This window comes from Pantherophis guttatus, chromosome 4 (genome assembly GCF_059756535.1).
Source record: "Pantherophis guttatus breed Tessera chromosome 4, ASM5975653v1, whole genome shotgun sequence".
Taxonomy (NCBI): Eukaryota; Metazoa; Chordata; class Lepidosauria; order Squamata; family Colubridae; genus Pantherophis; species Pantherophis guttatus.
The window spans coordinates 94,180,944-94,204,341 of record NC_142066.1 but is presented as its reverse complement, the minus strand read 5'-3'; the positions used below and the strand labels follow the sequence as shown (position 1 = coordinate 94,204,341).

The window sequence follows — 23,398 nt, the reverse complement described above, 5'->3', positions numbered from 1 at the left end:
ACTTCAAGGGCATCATTGGGGTGGCCTGGGGTGGAAATGTATAGCTGAGTATCATCAGCATACTGATGGAAATCCACCCCGAAGCCACGGATAATCTCACCCAGCGGCTTCACATAAATGTTGAACAGAAGGGATGAGAGAACTGACCCCTGTGGCACCCCACATACAAGGGGCCTCGGGGTCGACCTCTGCCCCCCTGTCAGCACAGATTGCATACGGCTGGAGAGGAAGGAGGCGAACCACCGTATAACGATGCCCCCCCACTCCTAACCCCTCCAGCCGGTGCAGCATGATACCATGGTCGATGGTATCAAAAGCCACTGAGAGATCTAACAGGAGCAGGACAGAGGAATAACCCCTGTCCTGAGCCCTCCAGAGATCATCGACCAATGCGACCAATGCCGTTTCCGTGCTATACCCAGGCCTGAAACCCGACTGGAACGGATCCAGATAATCCATTTTTGCTACTTCGTAACTTAAATTTCCACATTAAAAGTGTGTAGAAAAAAGGAAATGATACTAAATTGAGTTAATCTACCAAAATTCTATGAAACTTGTATTTTAAGCAGTATTATTGTTGAAATGTTATTTTGCAACTCTCTACAGGGATTATAAATAAAAGGAACTATCCATAAATGCTTTAAAATATATATTTTACTAGATTGAAGAGGAATGAATCATCTTCATCTGTCCAGAATTATTTTCATTTTGATTCTCTTCAAAAGAAGCTGAAGGATCTCGAAGAGGAGAATGTTGTCCTTAGATCAGAGGTAAGCTTCATTGCTTTTTAGCAATTATAAATTTGTTTTCCATTTTCTCTTTATAAATTAGCAGCTTGACAAAAAGACATAAATCATAATTCTTGTAGCCCATAACTGATTCTTTGATAACCCTTACATAAGGGTCAACACCCTTATGTACACATTGTTTTCTATTTATATTTCCAAATGCAACAGTTATAGTTAGGGCAATCAAAATGTTATTGAATAACAGACTACTGAGTGATGTGTATTATTTATAATAAAATGAGTTTTTCCCCAGGTTTAGAATGGTCCAAATATGTGCTGCATAAAAGAGTATATACTCACACCTGAAATTCTGGAAGAAAAAATACTGAAGAGAAAGAGATTTGGAAAGTATGAGTAGAAGGATAAATCTGAAAAAAAATCTGTCTCCTAGCTATCTAGATATTAAGAATAGATATTTATTGGCAGGGAAGACAAAGAATATACATCGCCAAGAATCTTCTTGTTGTAAGAGTTAGGAGAATAGTAATGACTTGCCTGGGCTGCACTGAGTGAAAAGGAATTGTCTTGAACTACATATAAAATACTTAATAATATTAAAATGTTTTAATATTTATGATCTTGTGGGGCTGCATTACTAGCTGCCTAAAGTCACATGCATCCTATAAGCCACAAATTTGTCACACCTGCCCTAAATAGGTTTGGGCCTCTTGGGCATGATGGGATGGGGAACATGCTGTGACTTCCAGGCCTCCTACAGCTTTGGGCACACTGTTGGGCTGGATGCGGGCTGAAATGGTGTGAGAGATAGGTGGGTGGAGGCATTGAAGTTGCCTCTGTAGTCTTGAGTGCAGGCAGACTTCCAAGCACCTGAATTTTCATCATGAGACCGCAGGGGCCCTGCAATGGCTGTAACTTTGGGCACAAATTGCAAGTCACTTCGTTCAGCATGTTAGTAATTTCAAACCGTTACTGAACAAATGATCATAAGTCAAGGACTACTTATATCATTGCATTGATTGATATTGAGTAGTACATTCAATTATTACTATTGTATTGCTATATTGTAGGGAACATGTTTTGTTCTTATGGTAAGCTTTAAAATGGTTTAGTCATCATGAAGTCTAGAATGATCATGTCATGATCACTTTGCAAAATTGTATAATTCACTTTATAGAATTAAATCATTTAGTGACTGTTTGAAGTTACAATGACATTGAACAAAGGGACTTATGACCATTGTTCAGTTAAAACCGTTGCAGCAGCCCCAGGTTCACGTGATCAAAATTTGGACACGTGGCAACTGATTCATAATTATGATAGTTGCAGGGTCCTGGAGTCGCATGATCCCCTTTTGCAATTTTCTGACAAGGTCAAGGCAGAAGTCGGATTCACTTAACAGTGTTACTAACTTAACAACTGTGGTAATTGGCTTATCAAGTGTGGTAAGAGAAATTATAGTAAGGGAAAACTCACTTAACAAATGTTTCACTTTAAAACAGAAATATTGGGTTCAATAGTGATTGTAAGTTGAGGACTACCTGTACATTTTTATATTTCAATTATCCCTGATGTCTTGAAATTATTTTTATATATTTCTCTCTTTTTCTCTTTTCAACATTAGTGGCAGTCTGTTATTAATTCACTATAGTTTCAAAATATCACTTTGAAAAAATGCTTAAGAAGAAATCATAATCTTTTTGTGTATATGTTGTATAAATGTTTGTTGTGTATATGTTATGTTATGTCTTTTTTAATATTTGTACTCAATAAAAATTTATTTTAAACTAATTCACTATAGTTGCAGAGGAAAAGGGGAAAGTTTAAAGTTTTGGCTGTCCTTCAATACTGTGTACTGTTATGAAAAACTTACCCTATTTTTCAGAGTATAAGATGCACCGGAGTATAAGACACACCTACCTTTTTGGGTGAGGAAAAGAAGAAAAAGAAAACTCCCTCTGCCTCTGAGCAATTTTGCATTTGCAGCAAACAGCCTGCTTTACTTTCATTTTCGTTTTCAGCATAGCTTGATTAGCACAAGGAAAAAAATGTGCTCCAGCAATTTACCTCTTTGTAGCAAGGAGCAGAGCCCTGTGCAAAACAGCTGAGACCAAATCTGCTGAGAGTTGGGAGGCCGAGCCAATCAACTTGTGCTATTTAGGCTGTGCAAAAGCTGAAAGGAGCTGTTTTTTCTTGCTGTTTGCTTGCAAGGAGGTTAACTGCTGCAAGGAGAGGCCAAAGGATGGGGGCCAGTTGGTGGGCATCGCTACATTCGATGTATAAGATGCACCTAAATTTTCACCCCCTTTTAGGGGGGGGAAAGGTGCGTCTTATACTCTGAAAAATATGGTATTTAAAAAAAAATCAAATAGCAGTGCTACAGTAGCAAGATGTTAACTGAGTTTTTCATTTCTTGATATTGTAAACAGGCCTGCCAACTGAAGACTGAAACCATTACTTATGAAGAGAAAGAACAGCAACTTGTAAATGATTGTGTAAAGGAGCTCAGTATGTTTTCTTCTTTGCTTTCTGGCAGAATGGATAATGGGGTTTTGCCTGAGGAAGTGGATTCTGTGCCATTTAGTTATGTTTCTTTAAAACGTGATGTGATTAACCTAGTGTATATCGCCTGCAATTTATCTGTAAAGAAGGAGAGAAATGGATAGATAGATGGCTTGGTGGGGAGGTAATGTGGATGGGCGTGGCCAACTTTTTTTTTTTTAAACTTTTAAAACCATTTTTTCTACAACCTCTTCAGCTGAAGAGGTTGTAAAAAATGCTTTTAAAAGCCTCTAACGATCCCAGCTGACTTGCCTGATCAGCAGAGGCTTTTTTTCTTTTAAAAGCCTCTGACGATCCCAGCTGACTTGCCTGATTGGCAGAGGCTTTCCGATCAGGCAACTCAGCTGGGATCGTCAGAGGCTTTTAAAAGAGAAAAAAGCCTCTGCTGATCAGACAACTCAGCTGGGATCGTCAGAGGCTTTTAAAAGCACTTTTTGTACAACTTCTTGAAGTTGTAGAAAAAATGCTTTTAAAAGCCTCTGACGATCCCAGCTGAGCCGCCCAATCATCAGAGGCTTTATTTTTACTTTTAAAAGCATTTTTTTCAGCCGAAGAGGTTGTAGAAAAAATGCTTTTAAATTTTTTTTAAAAAAGCCTCTGATGATCGCGCGGCTCAGCTGGGCATGTGGGGGGGGCAGGGATTTTTGCTACCGGTTCTCCGAACCACCGTTCATCATCGCTACCGGATCAGGCGATCCGGTCCGAACCGGGAGCATTTCACCCCTGGGCTGGATCCACAGAAAGTTACTCATTCATTTATTAGTTCAATTCATAAAATATGTCTATTTTCTGCTGAATCCAGAATTGCATATTTTAATTTAGGTATGAAATTAGGGATTGTATAAAATATTTTCCAATTGTTGTGTTTTATTTTCTTAACATACTATAATAACCAAGATTGACCTTTTTTTTGGTATTGTTTTTGTACTCTGAGTATATTTGAAGTAGTCTGGGATTAGGATTCCTTTAAATTAATTCTTATTTACTTCAGTTTTTAAAAAATCAGTGGAATTTTATTTGAAATATCATAAAAAGTAAAATTCTGCTCAATCTTTAATTTTATTGTCTTCATGAAAGAGTGATGGCATATTATCCCATTCAATTACTCTATTGTAGAAAAAGATTCTAATAAGTAGCAGCCTTATATTTGAACATAATTACTGATTTTACACTAAATTACACTCAGAAAATACATTCAGCTGAGTACCCACAATCTTTTGAAGGCAAATGAACAGGCTGACTGAGAAACTAGGGCTAAAATTTAAGCAGGCTACACAAAGTTCCCAGCACAAAAATTGATTGGACTGTTTCAGGAAGGACAAAGCTTCCTGAAAATCTGATTCTTATTTCCCAACCTTTGGCTGGTTAGTAATTGTCTCTCATTTTATTTGTATGGCTAAGTTGCAGTAATGTTTACTTTATCAGTATTTTTACCCATGACCGGTTCCATGTAGTTAATAGTGATTTTGTGATTTCTTTAAGGAGATGCAAATCTTCAGATTGCCAGTATTTCAGAAGAGTTAGCTAAGAAGACTGAAGATGCTTCCCGACAACAGGAAGAAATCACCCATCTTCTCTCTCAGATAGTGGATTTGCAGAAAAAGGCAAAAGCTGTAAGTTGATGATATTTGCCACAATATGATGCAATCTTTTTTATCCCTTACTTTTGTATAAAGTCCTTTAAATCTTGAAATAGAGAAATCATGGAATGATGACTGTGTTGTAATGCTTTTGCTGTTGATCCTTTTTCAGTGTACAGTGGAAAATGAAGAACTTGTCCAACATTTGGGAGCAGCTAAAGATGCCCAAAGGCAACTCACAGCCGAAGTGAGTAATAATCAGGATTTAAAAACAGGAAACTGGCTTTTGCCCAGTTACATTTTATTATCAGAAGAAATTTTTTTATTAAAAATTAATATTTATATATTTTTGCATTCAGATTTTCTTGATTCCACATAGGGTTAAAAACCTTTACTGTGAGTATGCCATACTATATTTGTTTTACCCTTATCCCTTTCTTTATATTTTTTTTCTTTCTCTCCCTGACTTTTGATATATGCAGAAATATTATTTTATTTGGCAGAAAAAGACATGGCAATCAACATTCCTTCAGCATGTTAGAAATCCAAGAGGGACAATGGACAGACTCTTTATAGCTCCATCTGCACAACATTCTCCCAGGACCTTGGGGCTATTCTGAGATTCAAAACATCTTTTGCCACTTTTGATATTTTTTTAAGAAACAAGAATATAAACAATAACAGCTGGACATCATAACAATGATGCAGCTTTAAAGCTCACTCAGTATGGAGGAATACACAATTTGCCCCAACTAGCTAAATAACTATTCTGTGCTTTGTATGTCTTGTATGTATGTAGAAAGGGGAAGAAAAGACCACACCACCAGCTTCTTGCCAAATGTTCTTTTTGCCAATACAAAAAGCCAATGCTTTTGAAATGAATAATAGTTTTCAAGGAATGAATAATTGTCTTGGGAACTAACTACTTTATTTAATTGATTTGATGTATATACTGCCTATCTATTTTTCTCCCATTGTTTAGCTATTGCACTTAGTAGTGCAGTAGCACTAAGAATTTGCTTTCTGAACAAGTAATAATTATGAAAAACATAATTATGTATTGTAGAGGATAGAGAGAATAAGAATCCTTTCATTTATTGTGTTCTTGTAACCATATACAGAAAATCTGTTCCAGTCTTTCTGTAGAAAAGAGAATTTTCAAATGAAAATTACTAAAAAACCAAAATGAATATTTATTCTGTGCGGTTTTTTGATATGCTTCTCAGAGTCTACAAACAAAATTTTGCTACATTAAGTACTTCAGAAATTTTTGAAAAAAATGAAATTTAATCAGGATAAAGATTGGATTTTTCACGTGTGTATATTATCTGAAAATTATTTTAGTTCAACTGAGCGCTGTTGTTTCTAAGATGAATATATTCAAACATCAAATTATTAAACATAATTTTATATATACATAGAAACGTAAGCTATATTGAAAAAGAACGAGATTTATTTAAAAAGTCAGCATGTCTAGGATTGTGTTACAATTAAAATAGGGAAGGCTCTTCGCCTGACATTAGGTATTTGTGCTTCACTCTTCGACATTGCTTTTCTTAAAGATTTCTAAACCATGTGTTGTATAAATTACGATGTTTCTGAATACAGTATGTAAGAATCAAATAATATTTATTAGCAAAGCCTTATAAATTCATAAGGCAATAAAAAATGGAGAGTCTGTATGATAAATGTTTTGTCTGTGTAGAACTTACATCTCTCCATTCTCCATAGATAAGAATAAATGTTGTAATATAAAGGCATATATATCCTATATACAGTATTTTTGTGTGTATCTGCATATGCGTGTATATTTCACCTTATAAAATCCTTTGATATCAAGTCTGAATGGGGATTATTACACTCATCAATAATGATGCTGGTAGATTAAAATACTGATATGCTAAAAGTTTTGATGTGCTTTTTAGCATCTGTTCTTCAGTTGGTAAGAAGTAGCTGTGAGAAAGATTGTGTGGTTATCCTGTTTGAAAGGGAAGCCTGCAGTGAATACTTATTTGGCACTTCAAGCAACATGCTGTGATTGCCTGACTGAAATACCTCCAATTGAAATTCAACTGTCAGGCACATGAAATTAGGAGTTCAGGCAGTTCAAATGAATATATACCGTAGTTTTATTATATGCTAAAGCTCTCTACAAGAATGTGAACTACTAATGGTGAAAGCAAATTGGCGGCAGATAAGAATCAACAGTATTCAAGATGGGCTGGACTTAGATCTCTTGTGGGCATGAGAGGACTTGAGACTGATGACATGTTTGACCCCTCCCTGGAGCTCAGCCTAATCATCTCCTATATCAACACTGAATACAGATTATTTGTGGTGGTGACTGGTTAAGGAATTAATATGCATTAATAGCCAAAAAAAATAAAAGATGGGGAGCTACAAAGAGGTTTGTTTGATCAAGAATTAAGTGGGCAACCTGTGATAGTAACCAATGCGTTTAACATGGTGAAGTTTGTTGAACTGATTAAAGATTAAATCAACAAAGCACTTAAAGGGAAATTATTGTCAAGCTTGGCATTTCACAAGAAAATGTGAATCATATTACTGATGTTCTTCAGTATCAGATGATTTGTGCAAGAAGAATTCCTTGCATGCTGATAGCAAAGATAAAAGTATCAATAATTGAAATTTGTCAGCAATTGTCATGCTTTTGAGAGAAGGAAGGTGAGAAATTTCATAACTTTGTGACAGCCAAAAAAACATGGTCTGGTTATTAAAACCAGATATGAAGCATCAATCCATGGAATACAGGAAGCTTCACTACAAAATAAAAAAATAAAGACAAAGATTTGGCAGGAAAACTTTTAATTACAGTTTTTTGGAATGCAAATGGCACGAGTCACATGAATTTTCTTGAACCTGTAGAACTCAGAGTACTACATTACAGCACTCAAAACTTAGAAATAATAATTAAGCAGAACTTAGAAGCACATTTTTCTCTATAACATGGTAGCATTAGGCTTCATCGCTCATGAATCATTCAAGAAGCAGTTGCAAAGTTTAATACTGTCATCTTATCTAATCAACACACAGTGCAGACTTGGTGCCATGTGACTTCCACCTTTCCCCAAAATTAAATAAGTACTTTTGTAGGCATCAATTTGACTGAAATGAGGAAGTGAAAAGGACTTTGAAGACTTGTTGAAGAAACAAAGTGTGGAGTTCTTTCATGACATATTTAAGTGGTTTTTCCCTTTTGGGCAGTAATGTGTATTGAATATGTGAAGAAGTAACATAACAAATAACATAACTCATTTCACATATTATGTACCTGTTTTATTTAATAAAATACCCATACTTAAACTAAAGTTATGGAGCTGGTGTGATTACTTTTGAGTATTTTTCATTACTTTCAACCCTCATAGGTATTAGGTTTGTTAGATATTAATGCTGTAATTCAAAGCACAATAATACAGGGTTTTCTTTCTCCCAATCTATAATCCAAGGGGAAGAGATAATTGTGTTTGTATCATTTCAGCAACAGTTTTAATACCCAATCATCCCAGTTATATATTAAACAAAATATAAGTCTACAATAAGTTGCATAATTCATCTATTCAGAATATGTTTTCCTTTTATAAAAAGTATTTTTCTTCATTTAAATAAAGGCTACAGTGAAGAAAAACACTTTTAAGTTAATATTTTTATTTTTTCTTTATTGCAGTTGCGAGAGCTGGAAGATAAATATGCAGAATGTATGGAAATGCTTCATGAAGCACAAGAAGAATTGAAGAATCTTAGGAATAAGACAATGCCAAATGCTATATCACGCCGTTACCATTCATTAGGCCTTTTTCCAATGGTGAGAAGTCTTATATGAAATAGTTCTCAAAAATTCACTTTGCGCCAACACTTAATGAAACTTTGATTAACTGAAGAAAATAGTTTTAGGGATTATTTCAATATATATTAAAAGAAGCATCTGGATTCTTGAGTTGAATCTTTTGTTAGGTAACAGACAGCCTTTAGTGTGTTACTAAGTTATATTGTTGCTCTACCTTCGGAATATATTATAGTCAGCACTTCGTGTTCAGTGTGTATTAGCAGCATAATATTTCTTGATTTATGTAGATGCCTAAAAGAATTGGCACTATGTCATTATCAGGCAATTTTTCTTTAAAATATTCTGATTCATTTCAATTGCATAATTTCATAACTTCAAAATAAAATATTGCCAAAAATGAATTTGCACATAAGAGGGGAATATGATTTACTATAAATCTGCAGATACAATAGATATTTGAGCCTGTAGTGTAAAGAAAAAAGAAATCCATAATTATTTTTTAAATTGGTTTATTGAACTATGATTAACAATTATCAAATAACTGAATATCCAATGTCCAAGATGAATATAAAAAAAGATGCAAAAATACAGACTAAAATTGGTAGTGACAGGCACTCTGCACATACAAATTCTCTATATGTATGAAATATCACATTGTTCTTTATTACTATAAAATCCATCCAAATTGGTAGAATTTTCCTTCCTGCTTCAATATTTTAACTGTAATTTTTTTCTAATGTAGCAAATGAAAAGATTTTGTAATCCACTTTGTTACAATAGTTGGAGTTTTCTAATGTTGGGCAATTTATTTTACCTATGTTTTAGCTAAAATTAAGTAGATAATTATTTTTAAGTATCAGATTCAATCCTGTAAATACAGGTAGATTCAACTTAACATAATGGTTATCCATCCTTTGCTGTCCTGATGTTTTAAACAATTAGGCAGGTGGGGGAGGGAGCCCTAAGTGGCCCATTATAGGCCCACATACCCCGGACCTCGCAAAGCTTGCCTTATTCCGTGAGACACCTTGTGCTCCAATCCCACCCTTCAGAATCCTGTCCCCGTCTCCATCCCCCCCCAATTCCTGCATTTCTAATTTATCTCTTTTCACCAGATCCCTGTAGGACTTTCCCCCCCTGTTCCAAGCCTTTAACCCCCCCCCCCCATTTTTGCCAGGTCCCCACAGTGCTTGGGCCTCCTCTCCACCCCCTGTAACCTACTTAAAGATCTCTGCAGCACTACACGGTCTTCTTCGAGGAAACAGAACAGATTGCTTTGTTGCAGGCCATGTGGCTTTATTCCAGAAGTGGTTTTCCAAATGACCACAATTCAATGCAGCCACTTGGAAAAAGGCAGCGGTTTCTGGAATTGTGCTGCATAGCTGTATAACAAAATGATTTGTTCTGAATCGCTAAGCCAAGTTTCAGAGATCCTTGAAATTTAAGTGAAAAGGAGAGTGTGGGGCCTGTTGGAATGGGGAGCAGGCCCAAGACCAGCAGGGATACAGTGGGGAAGATGAGGGGGGGGAGAGATAGTCAGGGATTTTTAAAAATGTTTTATTTATATTGCATTCAATTTCTATCAAACAGTGTGTGATCTGGGTACAGTTATTTTTAAACAAACATAATCCACATATTTGTTGTAGTATTCATCATAATATTAATAATATAATAACGATAGTATATTATTATACTATATAATATACTATAGTATATTAGTATACTATACTATAATAGTATAGTATAATAGTATAGTATAATAACGATAATACTTGACTTTTTTAACAACTTTCACATTAACATTTCCTCTTTTTATATCTCCTTCTTTCTAATGTCTGTTTCTATTGTCTAGCCATTGATAGAATATATCCCATATCAAAAAATATTCAGTTTCTTCTTTATCCTTAATAGTAAGTGTTAATCTATCCATTTCTGCACATTCTAATATTTTCTTAACTACATTCCCCTCAGACGGAATCTCATCATTTTTCCATTGTTGTGCAAATACAATTTTAGTTGCAGTTAATATATGCAAGACCAGATATATAATCTTTTTATCATATTTTTCCAGTAGAATGCCCAACAAAAATATCTCTGGTTTCAAGTCTATATGTTGCTTTGTCATTTTTTCCAACCAAGTATGTATTTTCATCCAATATTTTTTAGCTTTTGGGCATGTCCACCACATATGATAATATGAATCAGGCGATTGATTACACTTCCAACAGATCTGTCTTTATACATTTTTGCTAATCTTGCCAGTGTAAAATGCCATCTACATTTTATACAAATTTTCCTTATATGCAGTTGACATAGTCAGTTTGATATTTCTATCCCATAGTTTCTGCCATTTATCTAATTTTATTGCATATCCAAAGTTTTTAGCCCAGGCAATCATTGTCTCCTTTACCTGCTCACTTTCAAGTTTAATACTTAATAGGTAACAATATACTTTCTTTATCAGTTTGTCATCTGTTCCAGTTAGTATCTGGTCTAATTCTGTTAATTTTTTTTTAAAACCATACATTTTAGCATCTTTCTCGTAGCAGGATTGTATCTGCATATGTGGCCACCATGCAATGTCTATCCCTTGGCTACTAAATTCCTGTTTAGTTTTTAGTTCCCCTTTGTTATTCAAAATATCTTTGTATCTTATGATTTTTTTCCATGTTAATATCATTAGGATGTACCAATGCCTCCATAGTGTAAAGCCAGATTGGTATTTTCAAATAGTGTTGCTCTTTTATCTTAAACCAGACTGATAACAATGCGTTCCTAACATAATGTTTCTGAAAGTAACTATGTATCTTATTCTTTCCATACCATAAGAAAGCGTGCCAGCCTAGTTGAAGGTCCTGCCCTTCTAATAGTAATAATCTTGCGTGTCTCAAACTTATCCATTCTTTCATCCATGTGAGTACCGAGGCCTGCTAGTACAATTCCCAGTCTGGTAGTCCAAAGACCCCTTTCTTTTTTTTAATTCCTCGCTCCTGTTGTGAACCGATAGTAAAGGTAAGTAGAACCCACCCCTGATTAGGTTCTATTTCTGTCTTTTGCACACATGCTTCCAATTCTGATGTCATCCATACCATATCTATTCTGGACCAGGATTTATGCCTATTTGAATAGAATGAATATTGATTTTTCTTAGGATAAGTCTCTCTCCATACATCTTGCGTTCCTATTTCTTCCATCGTTTTAAAAAAAGTTTTTGGAAGTGTTTTCCTAGTTTTTTTACCTATTTTACTGCTCATATAGTCAAATTCTGTATCTACAAGTGTTAAAGTCTCCTATCACACAAATATTTTCATATTCCAGTTCTATAATTTTCTTGTGTAGTTTTCCATAAAACTCATCTTGTTTATTATTAGGTGGATATATCCCTATCAGCAATATCTGTTTTTGGTTTATTATTATCTCCACCATCAGTTTTCTCCCCTCTTCATCTGCAAAAATTTGTCTAACCTTTATTGTTTTTTTATTATATAGAACTACCCAGTGGTGGGATTCAGCCAGTTTGCACCACTTTGGGAGAACCGGTTGTTAACTTTCTGAGCAGTTTGGTGAACTGATTGTTGGAAGAAATCATTAGGGCAGAGAACCGGTTGTTAATTATTTGAATCCCATCACTGGAGCTACCCTTCTTTTCTTTTGCTGTGCTAATGAAAAATATAGTTTTTCTATTTTGGGGTACTCAAATAGTTTACTATCTTGTTTTTTAATGTGAACTTCTTGAAGGCAGTTTAAATTTAATTTTAATTTCTCTAATTTATTGAAAATTCTTTTTCTTTTCATTGGTGAGTTTAGTCCATTTGTACTGATTGATAACAATTTTGTTTATTTTTCCATTGTTTACTTATAGATAGGTTTTGTTGCCCTAGTTGATCTTATTTCTCTCTGTTCTTCCGGTCTTGCCCCTTCTCTTTCCCTTCTCTCTTTTTCCTCTGTGTTGATTCCTTCTTGTTGTGTGTTTCCTTCTGTTGTCACTTCCAATATCTCTGCTTCTCCTTTTTCTCTTCTACTTCATGTGCTGTGAAGTACTGATCATAGAATTGTTGTGCACTCTCCAGTGTGTCTAATCTGTGTCTTTTTTCCTTCCAAGTCACCAATATTCCCTCGAGTATTAGCCGTCTGAATTTTACCTCATATCAATTGTCTTGTCAGAAATTGGTACTGTTTTCTTGTGTCTCTTACTCTTCTGGGTATCTGCTTCAAGACTACTATTTCTCTTCTTTTGTATTTCAATGGTGTATCTCTTGCTCTTTGGAGTATCTCCGCTCTCGTTGCCTTCTTTGAAAATCTCACGTGTGCCTCTCTGGGAAGCTTGTTTCTTCTCACATAGCTTGTATATACTCTAAATATTTCTTCTATCCCATAGCAAGCTTCCTGTTCATCTATTTCCAATGCCTCTGCCAATAATTCTGTCATTTTCTCCACAAGATCTCCCTTTTCCTCCTCAACATTTTGGAATCTTAAGAAATATTTTGCCTTATCCATCTCCAACATGATTATGGATCGTTCAAGATCATTATCTACCTTAATTAATCTATTCTCCATCTGTTCTACTTTCTTATCTGTTTGCTCTGCCTTTTCTTCCACTTTCTGGATCCGTTGTTCATTTTTAGTAATTATTTGCTGGATGTTGTCTATTTTATCTTTAATGTTTTGTTCCATCTTTTGCATCCTATCTGCCATATCCTCATGATTCTTAGCCATGGCTCCTTGTAGTGATTCCTGTAGTGCTTGAATCATATTTTTCATCTCTGACTGAAAGGCGTTAAATTTTTCATTCTGCAACATGGTGTCTATAGAGCGCTGACTTGCCAGGCTTGATGATGCCAATGATGATGGCGCAGATGATGGAGTTTTCCTCCCTGTTTTACTTGAATTTATGCTACTTGTCATTTTGATAGTTTAAAATAGTCAAATATTTTAGATAGTTATTATTTAACAGAAACAATCAATCAATAACCCAACGATCAATAATACTATAAGTCAAACACAATTATACTTCACTATATCCATCTTATAGAATATACTTGGTATAGTTCAACAATTTCCTTTCTTATTCCCAGTTCTTATTTTCAAACCTCAAGTCACTTCCTATTTTTAGGTGCTATATTTCACAAGGCCAAAATATCCATAATCCAAATTTTCTTCAATGAGGGTTGTTTCCTGTCTTCTTTCTTTCTTTTTAATCACTTATATATTATAATCCACATATTCTCCCATTGTTCAAACATCGCATTATATCCAAAGTTCCTTGCCCAATAAATCATACAACATTTTACATGTTCACTTTCCAAACTCAGTTTCAGTAATGTTTTATAAACCTTAGCAATAATATGTTCATCACTACCCCACAGTAAGATTTCCAATTCATTTTTAACAAATCAAACCCATAACTCTTTTTATCTAGTTTAAATCTTTCTTTCACTTGTTGATATGCAAACCAATGGCAAATGCAATCTTCTAATTCTAACTTTTCGAGTAGGGTCACCAGAGTTGAAAGATATTATTTTACCATAAATCCATCAATCTGGCTTCACCCCCATTTTTTTCTTTAAAAAAAGCTTCCTGTGGAGACACCCAAGGTGGCAACTTTGTAGAAAACCTTGTTTTATATTTATTCCAAACTCTTAGTATGGCATGACTGACAAAGTGATTATTGAAGTCAACATTATCTTTAACTTTGTCATACCATATAGATAACCGTGCCATCCAAATCTTAATTCATGGCTGTCAGAGCATTTCCAGCATGTCTACTATTAGGAGACAACCCAGGAGCAAAACATAGCACTCAGAGACTTAGCCATGTAACTATGGTTTTATATACAGGACATATACAGAAATATACGTGGTAAGCAAATACCTGACAAGCACTCAATCTTCTTAACTTTACACGGAGAAGTTAGCAATGGATACCGGACACAAGGAGAGATATACACGAAGAGAGAGAGATACGCCCTCTCATGGCCACCTTTATATAAATTTTACCATCTTTATATATTTTACCACCTTTAAAGTGGTAAAAGACTTGTGTGGACTCCTTCAGAGTCTTAAACTGGCTATACCAATGCGGATTCATTCTCATTGCATCGGCCTTACATTTCATCAGCTTTACAGTTGCATCAACCTTACATTGGCTGGTCAGTGTTAAATCATCATTACCCTGACAATGGCCCTCTAAATCAAGTAGCCTCTTGTTCTGGAGGTTCACCCACTCCAGACCAAACAGCGTGCATCAAAATACAATTTCAAATCTGGTAAACCCAAACCCCCTCTTTCCTTAGCATCTTGCAATAGCTTGTATCTAATTCTTGGTTTTTTTATCTTGCCATATAAACTTGGCAATATCCCTCTGCCATTGTTTAAATGGATTATCAGTTGCAAGTATTGGTAATGTCTGGAACAGAAAGAGTATCTTTGCTAAACATTCATCTTAACTACAGAGATTCTACCCAATAGTAATAACTGCAGTTTGTCCCTTTTTTGTAAATCTTTTTTAATGTCATTCAAAGAGGTACGTAATTATTTTGAAACAATTTTATATTTATGTTTCTCAACATAACCCCCAAGTATTTCATCTTTTTCTCAACCTTAAAACCCGACTTTTTAGTCAATGTATCATTGTCCTGAGATGACATATTCTTAAGCAACATTGTTGTTTTCTGTTCGTTTATTTTAAAAACTACTAAAGCCCCAAACTCATTTCATTTCTTCATCAAATGTTCTATGTTATTTTTTTGGATTTTGCAGGAATATAACCAGATCATCAGCAAATGACCTCATTTTATAAGCTTCTTTCTTGATGCTTATATCCATTATTTTCTCATCTTGCCTAATTTCTCTATTCAAAACTTCCAACACCAAGATAAACAGCAGAGAAGACAAGGGACATCCTTGCCTCATACCCTTTTGAATTTCACATGAATTAGTTAAGTCACCAATAATGACAATTTTTGCTTTCTGTAATGCTTTGACTCCTTGAATAAAATTCTCTTCTAGCACATTAAACATAAAAGCCCAATTTAAATATTAAAGCTGCCTGTTTCTCATTATGATATTGTAAATATTCAATAATGTACAAAACAGTCCTCACATTATATCTTAGCTGTCTTTTTGGCAGGAAGCCAGATTGCTCTTCATGTATATATGCTTGTAAAATCTTCTTTTTGCCAAAACTGCAGCAAAGAGTTTATACTCCTTGTTTAATAATGAAATTGGTCTGTAATTCTTTGTCTTTCTAACATCTTGACCCTGCTTCGATAACAACACAATATTAGCTTCCTTCCACATTTGAGTTATCTTTCCCCCCTGTAATATATCATTCATTGTATCCTTTAGTGGCTGAAGAAGTTCACCCTCAAAGCACTTATAGTATTGGTTTGTAAGGCCATATGGGCCTGGAGCTTTACCTGATTTCATTTTTTAAATTACTTCTGACATCTTGAAGGCAGTTATTGGATCATTCATAAGTTGTCTCTGAGTTTGTGATAATTTAGGCAGCTGTTGTCTTAAAAGATATTCATCTATTTTAGACATATCTAACTCCTGTCTTTTATTCAAATTGGAATAGAAGATATGAAAAGACTTTTTGATAAGATCATTATCTGTTATTACATTGCTACTTTCACAGATCTTCTCAGCCATTCTAACTCTTTCCTCTAAGTACCGAAAGCACTGGATTATGATCAAAAAAAGATTTAGGTAAAAGAGTATAAACTTTTAAAATTTTATTTGCAAGATTTTCAGAAGTCCATATCATATCAATCCTTGAAAAGGATTTATGTCTTTCTGAAAAAAAAAGGTATATTCTCTACCGGTGCCATTTTTGTGATTCCATGAATCTGTTGGTACTAAATTGTCCCTTATCTCAAAAAAGGTCTTTGGTAATTTACCCTGGGAAGGTTTAATCCCCTTAGTGGATGTTTTATCCAAATCTGGTATAGTCGCTCCATTCCAATCCCCCAACATAAGCCAGTTTTCATACAAAAAGGATAAGAATTGATCCATTAGATATTTTAAAAAAAATACTTTTATCATCATTTGGCCTATACACACCAACTACTATTGATTTTATTCCATTAAGTTCAATTTCCACTACTAGAAATCTACCACATTCATTTGCTATAAGTAGCTAAGGTTTGAGTTGAGGTTTTACATATAGAACAACACCATTAATCTTTTTTAAACCAGCAGATATAAATTCCTCCCCATATCATTTATTTGTGTCTTAACACGTGTTTCTTGAAGGCAAGTTATGTCAACATTAAGTTTCCTCAGCTAATGATTTTTTTTTTTTTTTTGGCTTAGCTGGGGCTTTTGCCCTGTTAATATTCCATGTAATAGACTTAATCTCCATCTTTAGACAAAGTAATAAGTTCCTGTACAGATATCTTAGCCGCACCTTTTTCAATACCAACTTTTTGAGATTGTTCAACCTCTAGCTTCTTTTCTATATCCATTTCTTCAGCTGGATCTGAAATTAGTTTGTGTCTAATCAAGAAATCTTCGGCTTTTTCTATAGAATTCAGTCTAAATCTTTGCTCTTGATAAGTAAGTATTGTGTTTCCCCGAAAATAAGCCCTAGCTTGATTTTTATGTGTGCCCCTAATATAAGCCTTACTTCAAAAGTAAGCTGTAATTAAAACCCCGCCCACTCCGTCCCACCGTCTGGTTGTATGAGATGGGGCAAGGCATGTGCGTAAAAATCAAACTAGGGCGGGGATGTGGAGCTGCCCCATGCACCCCACACCTGCTTACTTTATGACTGCTGAAGCCAGGTCTTCCCACGCCTTGACACCTGTCACACTGTTGCCTGACTTCTTCTGCAGCCGCTTGCAGTAGGCCGCATGGCATGTCACGCTGGTGCCACCACACGCGGCTGGAGATCACATGGCGCATCACACCAGTGCCGCCTCTTGCGGTAGGATGCCACATGCCACATCACGCCAATGCCATTACTCACAGCATGAGGTCGCATTGTGCCAGTGCTGCCACTTGCAGCAGAATCATTTGACTTGACAATAGAATAACCATGGTAATTTAACATCAATAAACTTCTTTATTGGGAAGTTTCCTGTTGTTATAAAAATATTTTAGTCTGCAAAGATACATTGTATCAAAAGTTAGATTTGAACCAGATCATAGTAGTTATCCTGATGTATAAACTCCTTACTGAAGGAATGAAAGGAGAAATATCCTTTATCAAAGCTATATGTTATTCTTTCAAATTCAACATATCATTTAGTGAAAACATTTTGCATTGTATTATAGAAAAGCATTTTTGGTGAACTTATCATTGATATTTACAATTATTTGGCTCTAAAATACTTTTAGTTTGAATCACATTTCTGTACTTCTTTATAATATAGTATCAACTTGGGTATGGCCCAACTTTCCTGCTTGTATGGTCTGTTTAAAACCTTTTTTTATTTTTAGTTTTTTTCTTGAAAGCAGAAGCTTTCAAAAAATGCCAATAAGTTAAAATGCATTCTAGGCTTTCCACTGGGAAGCATTGAAATAGAAATTAAACCTTGCAAGGAGTTTCATTTCCACAGCTGCAGTTCGCCTAAAACATTGAAATGTTTTGAATCTCAGTTTTTCATTTCTCTGCTTAATTTTCTTCAAGTTAATATATAATTATTAATAAAAAATATTAATACTTTAATAGTTTAAATATTTTAAGGAGTTAAATACTATTGGAATCCCTAAAATCCCTATATAGTTTTTATATGTAAATAATATTTTTTCAAATATAAATAATTTTTGCCTAATGTTTTAATCAATTTTTATTACTTTTATGTTCTTTTTTATGCATTGTTTTCCTCATCCTCTTCTCCCTCCTATCTTTGAAAATCATCCAATAATAATAATAATGAAAACAACAACAACAAGGAGAAGAAGAAGAAGAATTCAAACCTTTATTGTCAGAGTACAACATGTGTACTATGAAATTGGCTGAGTCTCCCTTCGTGCACCACCCAACACAATACAACTCACAGTGAAAGACAAAAAAAATTCCCTATCCCAGTGAATCCTGCTAACAATCACCCAACCCTATTGCACCATGTGAACTTATTGCACATATTAAAAATTCAGCAGCAACATCAAAATGAACTTTGGACTTGGAAACATAATTGAAGCCATTAATACATGGGTAATTCCAGTGATACGCTACTCAGCTGGAATCATTAACTGGACTTTGGCTGAACTGGAAAACTTGGACCGGAAAATGTGCAAACTTTTGAATATGTACCACGCTTTACATTCATGAAGTGACATCAACAGGTTGTACCTGCCAAGAAAAATAGGGGGTAGAGGGCTATTGCAAATCCATCTAACTGTAGAAGAAGAAAAACAAAGTTTGAATGACTATGTGAATCAAAGTACTAAAAAATAGCTGCAACTGTGAAAATGGAGAACATTACAAAAACAACAGAAACAAAGACAGAATATAAGGAAGAACAGCTGGATGATAGATTAAATGGATGGAAAACCAAAGCTTTGCATGGACAGCACTTGAAAAAAATTGAAGGAAAATGTAATAACAATTTGAGATGGCATGGCTTAAGATGGGAACCATCAAGAAAGAAATGGAAGGTTTAAGATTGGCTGTTCAAGAACAAGCTACAAACTAATGCCATGAAAGCGAAGATACAAAAATCCACTGACAATCCAAACTGCCAACTTTGCAATGACAAAGTTGAAACTGTTTCACATTTAATATGTGAGTGCATCAAAATCGCACAAACTGATTACAAAGCTAGACATGACCAAGTTGCTAAATTAATCCACTGATCACTGGGTGATATACTGAGATACCTTCTTCCACTTTGCAGTCAGTAAGCCCCAAAATTAATTCGTATATTTCCTTAACTGTAATTTAATTTGCATTCTTTTTTATTTAATTTTTTTCTTTATTGAATTTTCTTTTCTGCTTTCCTCTAAATCAAAAGGAAGGGTAAAAGGGTAAAAAAGAATTAGTAGAGCAGTATAATTTCTTTTACTCTGCAGCTGTGTTTGTGCCTACTTTCCACAGTTCCAAGGACAAATAATACGTTGATTTTTAAAGTATGTAAATGGTAACTCTTTTAAGAAGTCCTGTACACAAAACTAAATTTAAAAATCCACTATTAAAAAAATCTCAAATTGATGTTCCACCAAAAATTAAATCTGCTGAATGCTCATGGCATGGAGGCTTAGAGGCTACCCTCTATTGCTTGTTATCCTCCCTTTGCTTAATCTGTTGTATTGGATTGTATCATTATCTCTTTGCTTTCTCTTAAGTCTTTATATGTACTTTGATTTTGCATTTTAAGAGAGGAAACATCAGATTTAATTATACCTCCTAAATAGAAAATAAAGGATGTCTCATCTTTGGTAGGTGAGGACATTTCAAGTCCCACCCCCAAAGGAGAATTAGTGCCAACGGTGTAATTGTGAAATGAACATGTTTCACAATTATAAGTGGATCATAAGCTTCCTAACAGACAGGAAGCAGCAGGTGAAGCTAAGCAGAATCACATCAGATACCTGTACAATTAGCACAGGGGCTCCACAAGGCTGTGTGCTCTCTCCACTTCACTTCTCTCTATATACCAATGACCGCATCTCAAACGATCCATCTGTTAAACTACTGAAGTTTGCAGATGATACAACAGTGATTGGTCTCATTCGAGACAATGATGAATCCGCATACAGACAGGAGGTTGAACAACTAGCCTCGTGGTGCAACAATCTGGAACTGAACACACTCAAAACCATAGAAAAGGTGGTGGACTTTAGGAGAAACCCTCCCATACTATTACCTCTTACAATACTAGACAACACAGTATCAACAGTAGAGACGTTCAAATTTCTAGGTTCTACCATATCTCAAGACCTAAAATCGACACCTAACATCAAAAACGTCATCACAAAAGCACAACAAAGAATGTTCTTTCTGTGCCAACTCAGAAAGCTCAAACTGCTCAAGGAGCTGCTGATACAGTTGTACAGAGGAATTATTGAGTCTGTCATCTGCACCTCTATAACTGTCTGTTTGATTCTGCAACCCAATAAGATAGACACAGACTTCAGAGGATAATTAGAACTGCAGAAAAAAACAATTACTACCAATCTGCCTTCCATTGAGGACCTGTATACTGCATGAGTCAAAAAGAGGGCTGTGAAAATATTTACAGACCCCTCGCATCCTGGACATAAACTCCTTTCAACTTCTACCTTCAAAACGACACTATAGAGCACTGCACACCAGAATAACTAGACACAAGAACAGTTTTTTCCCAAATGACACCACTCTGCTAAACAAATAATTCCCTCAATACTGTCAAATTAGTTATTAAGTCTGCATTACTATTAATCTTCTCATCGTTCTTATCACCCATCTCCTCCCACTTATGACTGTATGACTATAACCTTGTTGCTGGTATCCTTATGATTTATATTGACTGTTTCCTAATATGTTTTGATTGCTAATTTGTTCCCTATGACTATCATTAAGTGTTGTACCTTATGATTCTTGACGTATGTATCTTTTCTTTTATGAGAGCGTATGCACCAAGACAAATTCCTTGTGCGTCCAATCACACTTGGCCAATAAAGAATTCTATTCTGTTCTGTTCTGTTCTATTCTATTCTATTCTATTCTATTCTATTCTATTCTATTCTATTCTATTCTATTCTATTCTATTCTAAACCTGAGATTCTTGATATTTAACTGCTATGACTTCTGATACAGTACAAGATTGTGGCTTCTTCCAAAGGAGCCCATTCTGCTATGATCTAGTTGCAATTTCCATAATCTTATGGAGGCTAATGATGACAAATTATATTCTCAGATGAAATCAAATTGTTCCAGAATAGGTACAAGATTGGCTCTATTTGGGGGTAGATGCAAACTAGCCATAAAGATATTTGTATGATGAATAAGAATATAATTAATTTAGATTCTCATGTTACAAATCAGTTAAATTGGACTATAGACACAAGTTGCAGATCCTATAGGTGTACCACTGCCTTCCTACCCAGCAGCATCCTTTCTTCAGCTTTTGAACCTGGGTTTTAAACTAAGGATGGAAATCTCCTGTCTTTTGGTATTTGGAGGACACTAATTTCCATGTTATGGATACCATGTCAAGTTGAGTCCAAGAATTCATGATTTCTGTGGCAACCATGGGTTTTCCTATTCCGATTTTGGGCCCCATATACATAAGCAAACCCACATTGGATCTTGCCTTTCCTTTGGAGCACTTGCAGTGCATCTGGAGGGGGGTATTACTACCAATCCTTTGCCATGGTCAGTTCACTTCTTGGTGCAGATGCAGTTGATTGCCACCCAAACTGATTACCACAGTTCTATGGAATTGGATCTATTTAAATAACCCTCCCCGGGCATATAATGGAAGATGCCTCCTGGTGGACACTTAGGGAATTTGCTGAATGGATGAATTCCCTGAAGGTCTAGTTTGCTGTTGGCATCATGATCTTGCTGTTGGTATTAAGCTTTAATCAAATGTATTTTGAGTGATCATTTCCTTGTTGGGGAAGAACCAAATAAGATAAGGGGTTGCTAGGATCAGATGGTATTGCTTGTACAAATGGATGACCTTGGTTGGGATATGGTCTTTTGAAGTGTGTCTTTTGAATCTTGAAACAACCCTCAATACCATCAACAATGATATCCTGGATTGTTTCAGAGGTTGGGAATTGGGAGCAAAGTATTGTAGTAGTTCTCTTCATCTTTGATAGTTGTTCCAATCAGTAGAGATGGAGCAGCAGAGATTGCACTGATGGTTATTTTCTTGTGGGAGACTGCAAGGATTGATTCTCTCCCACTTCTATTTAACATTTACCATATTTTTCGCACCATAGCACACACCGGACCATAAGACACACATTAGATTTAGAGGAGGAAAACAAGAAAAAAAAATCTGCCTCTACATCCCAGCATCCATTAGGTATTCATCTGGCTAGCGTCCTTGCAGCAAACAGCCTGGTCAGCTTCAGCATGTTATCGCAGTCCCAGCCCATGGCTCGTCAGGGCTCTGCTCCGTTGCACTCACCATCGGTCAACTGAGCTGAGCTGCTGCTGCCATCAAGGAACACTGGAACATCTGATTGGTGGTTGGATCGGCCTCCTGGAATACCGCCAATCAACTGTTCTAGATGGCGAGGATTGCCACCGATTGTCACCATTTGGCAGTGGCAATTGGCATTGGTTGCGATCACCGCCTAGAACAGCTGATTGGCAGTATTCTAGGAGGCCGATCCAACCGCCAATCACCTGATCGGCAGTGAAGGCTCCAGCATTCCCCGGTGGCAGCGAGCAATGGCAGTGGTGATAGGCGGCGGCGGTGACAGACAGCAGCAGCACCCCCTCCCCCCACAGCAATATTCACTCTATAAAATGCACAGATATTTCCACCCACTTTTTTGGGGGAGGATGTCTTATAGTGCAAAAAATATGGTATATGATGCGACTGAAAGAGATTATCCAAAAATTCAGAGTTGGTATTATAAACATGTTGATGATAACCAACTTGAATCTCACTAGCACCATTAGACTGGTGATATCATTTAAGTCCTGTTTAAGCACCTGGAGGCATGAGGGTCTAAGTGGGTGAGAACAGGTTTAAATTAAACCTTTAATAAGATAAAATTATTGTTGTCTATTGGAATTATATGTTTGCTTCAGATAT

At 35.5% G+C, this 23,398-nt stretch overlaps 1 protein-coding gene across 7 annotated transcripts in view; it reads left to right on the top strand.

Annotated features, from left to right (window-relative positions):
• Positions 1–23,398, top strand: part of TRAK1 (trafficking kinesin protein 1) — a 495,341-nt gene that overhangs the window by 391,574 nt on the left and 80,369 nt on the right. For all 7 annotated transcript variants that reach the window (XM_087894140.1, XM_060683688.2, XM_087894141.1 and 4 more), the window contains 5 exons: positions 662–770; positions 3,176–3,254; positions 4,791–4,921; positions 5,061–5,135; positions 8,574–8,711. In XM_087894140.1, the coding sequence (XP_087750266.1) occupies positions 662–770; positions 3,176–3,254; positions 4,791–4,921; positions 5,061–5,135; positions 8,574–8,711 (532 nt within the window). The remainder of the gene's footprint in view (positions 1–661; positions 771–3,175; positions 3,255–4,790; positions 4,922–5,060; positions 5,136–8,573; positions 8,712–23,398) is intronic.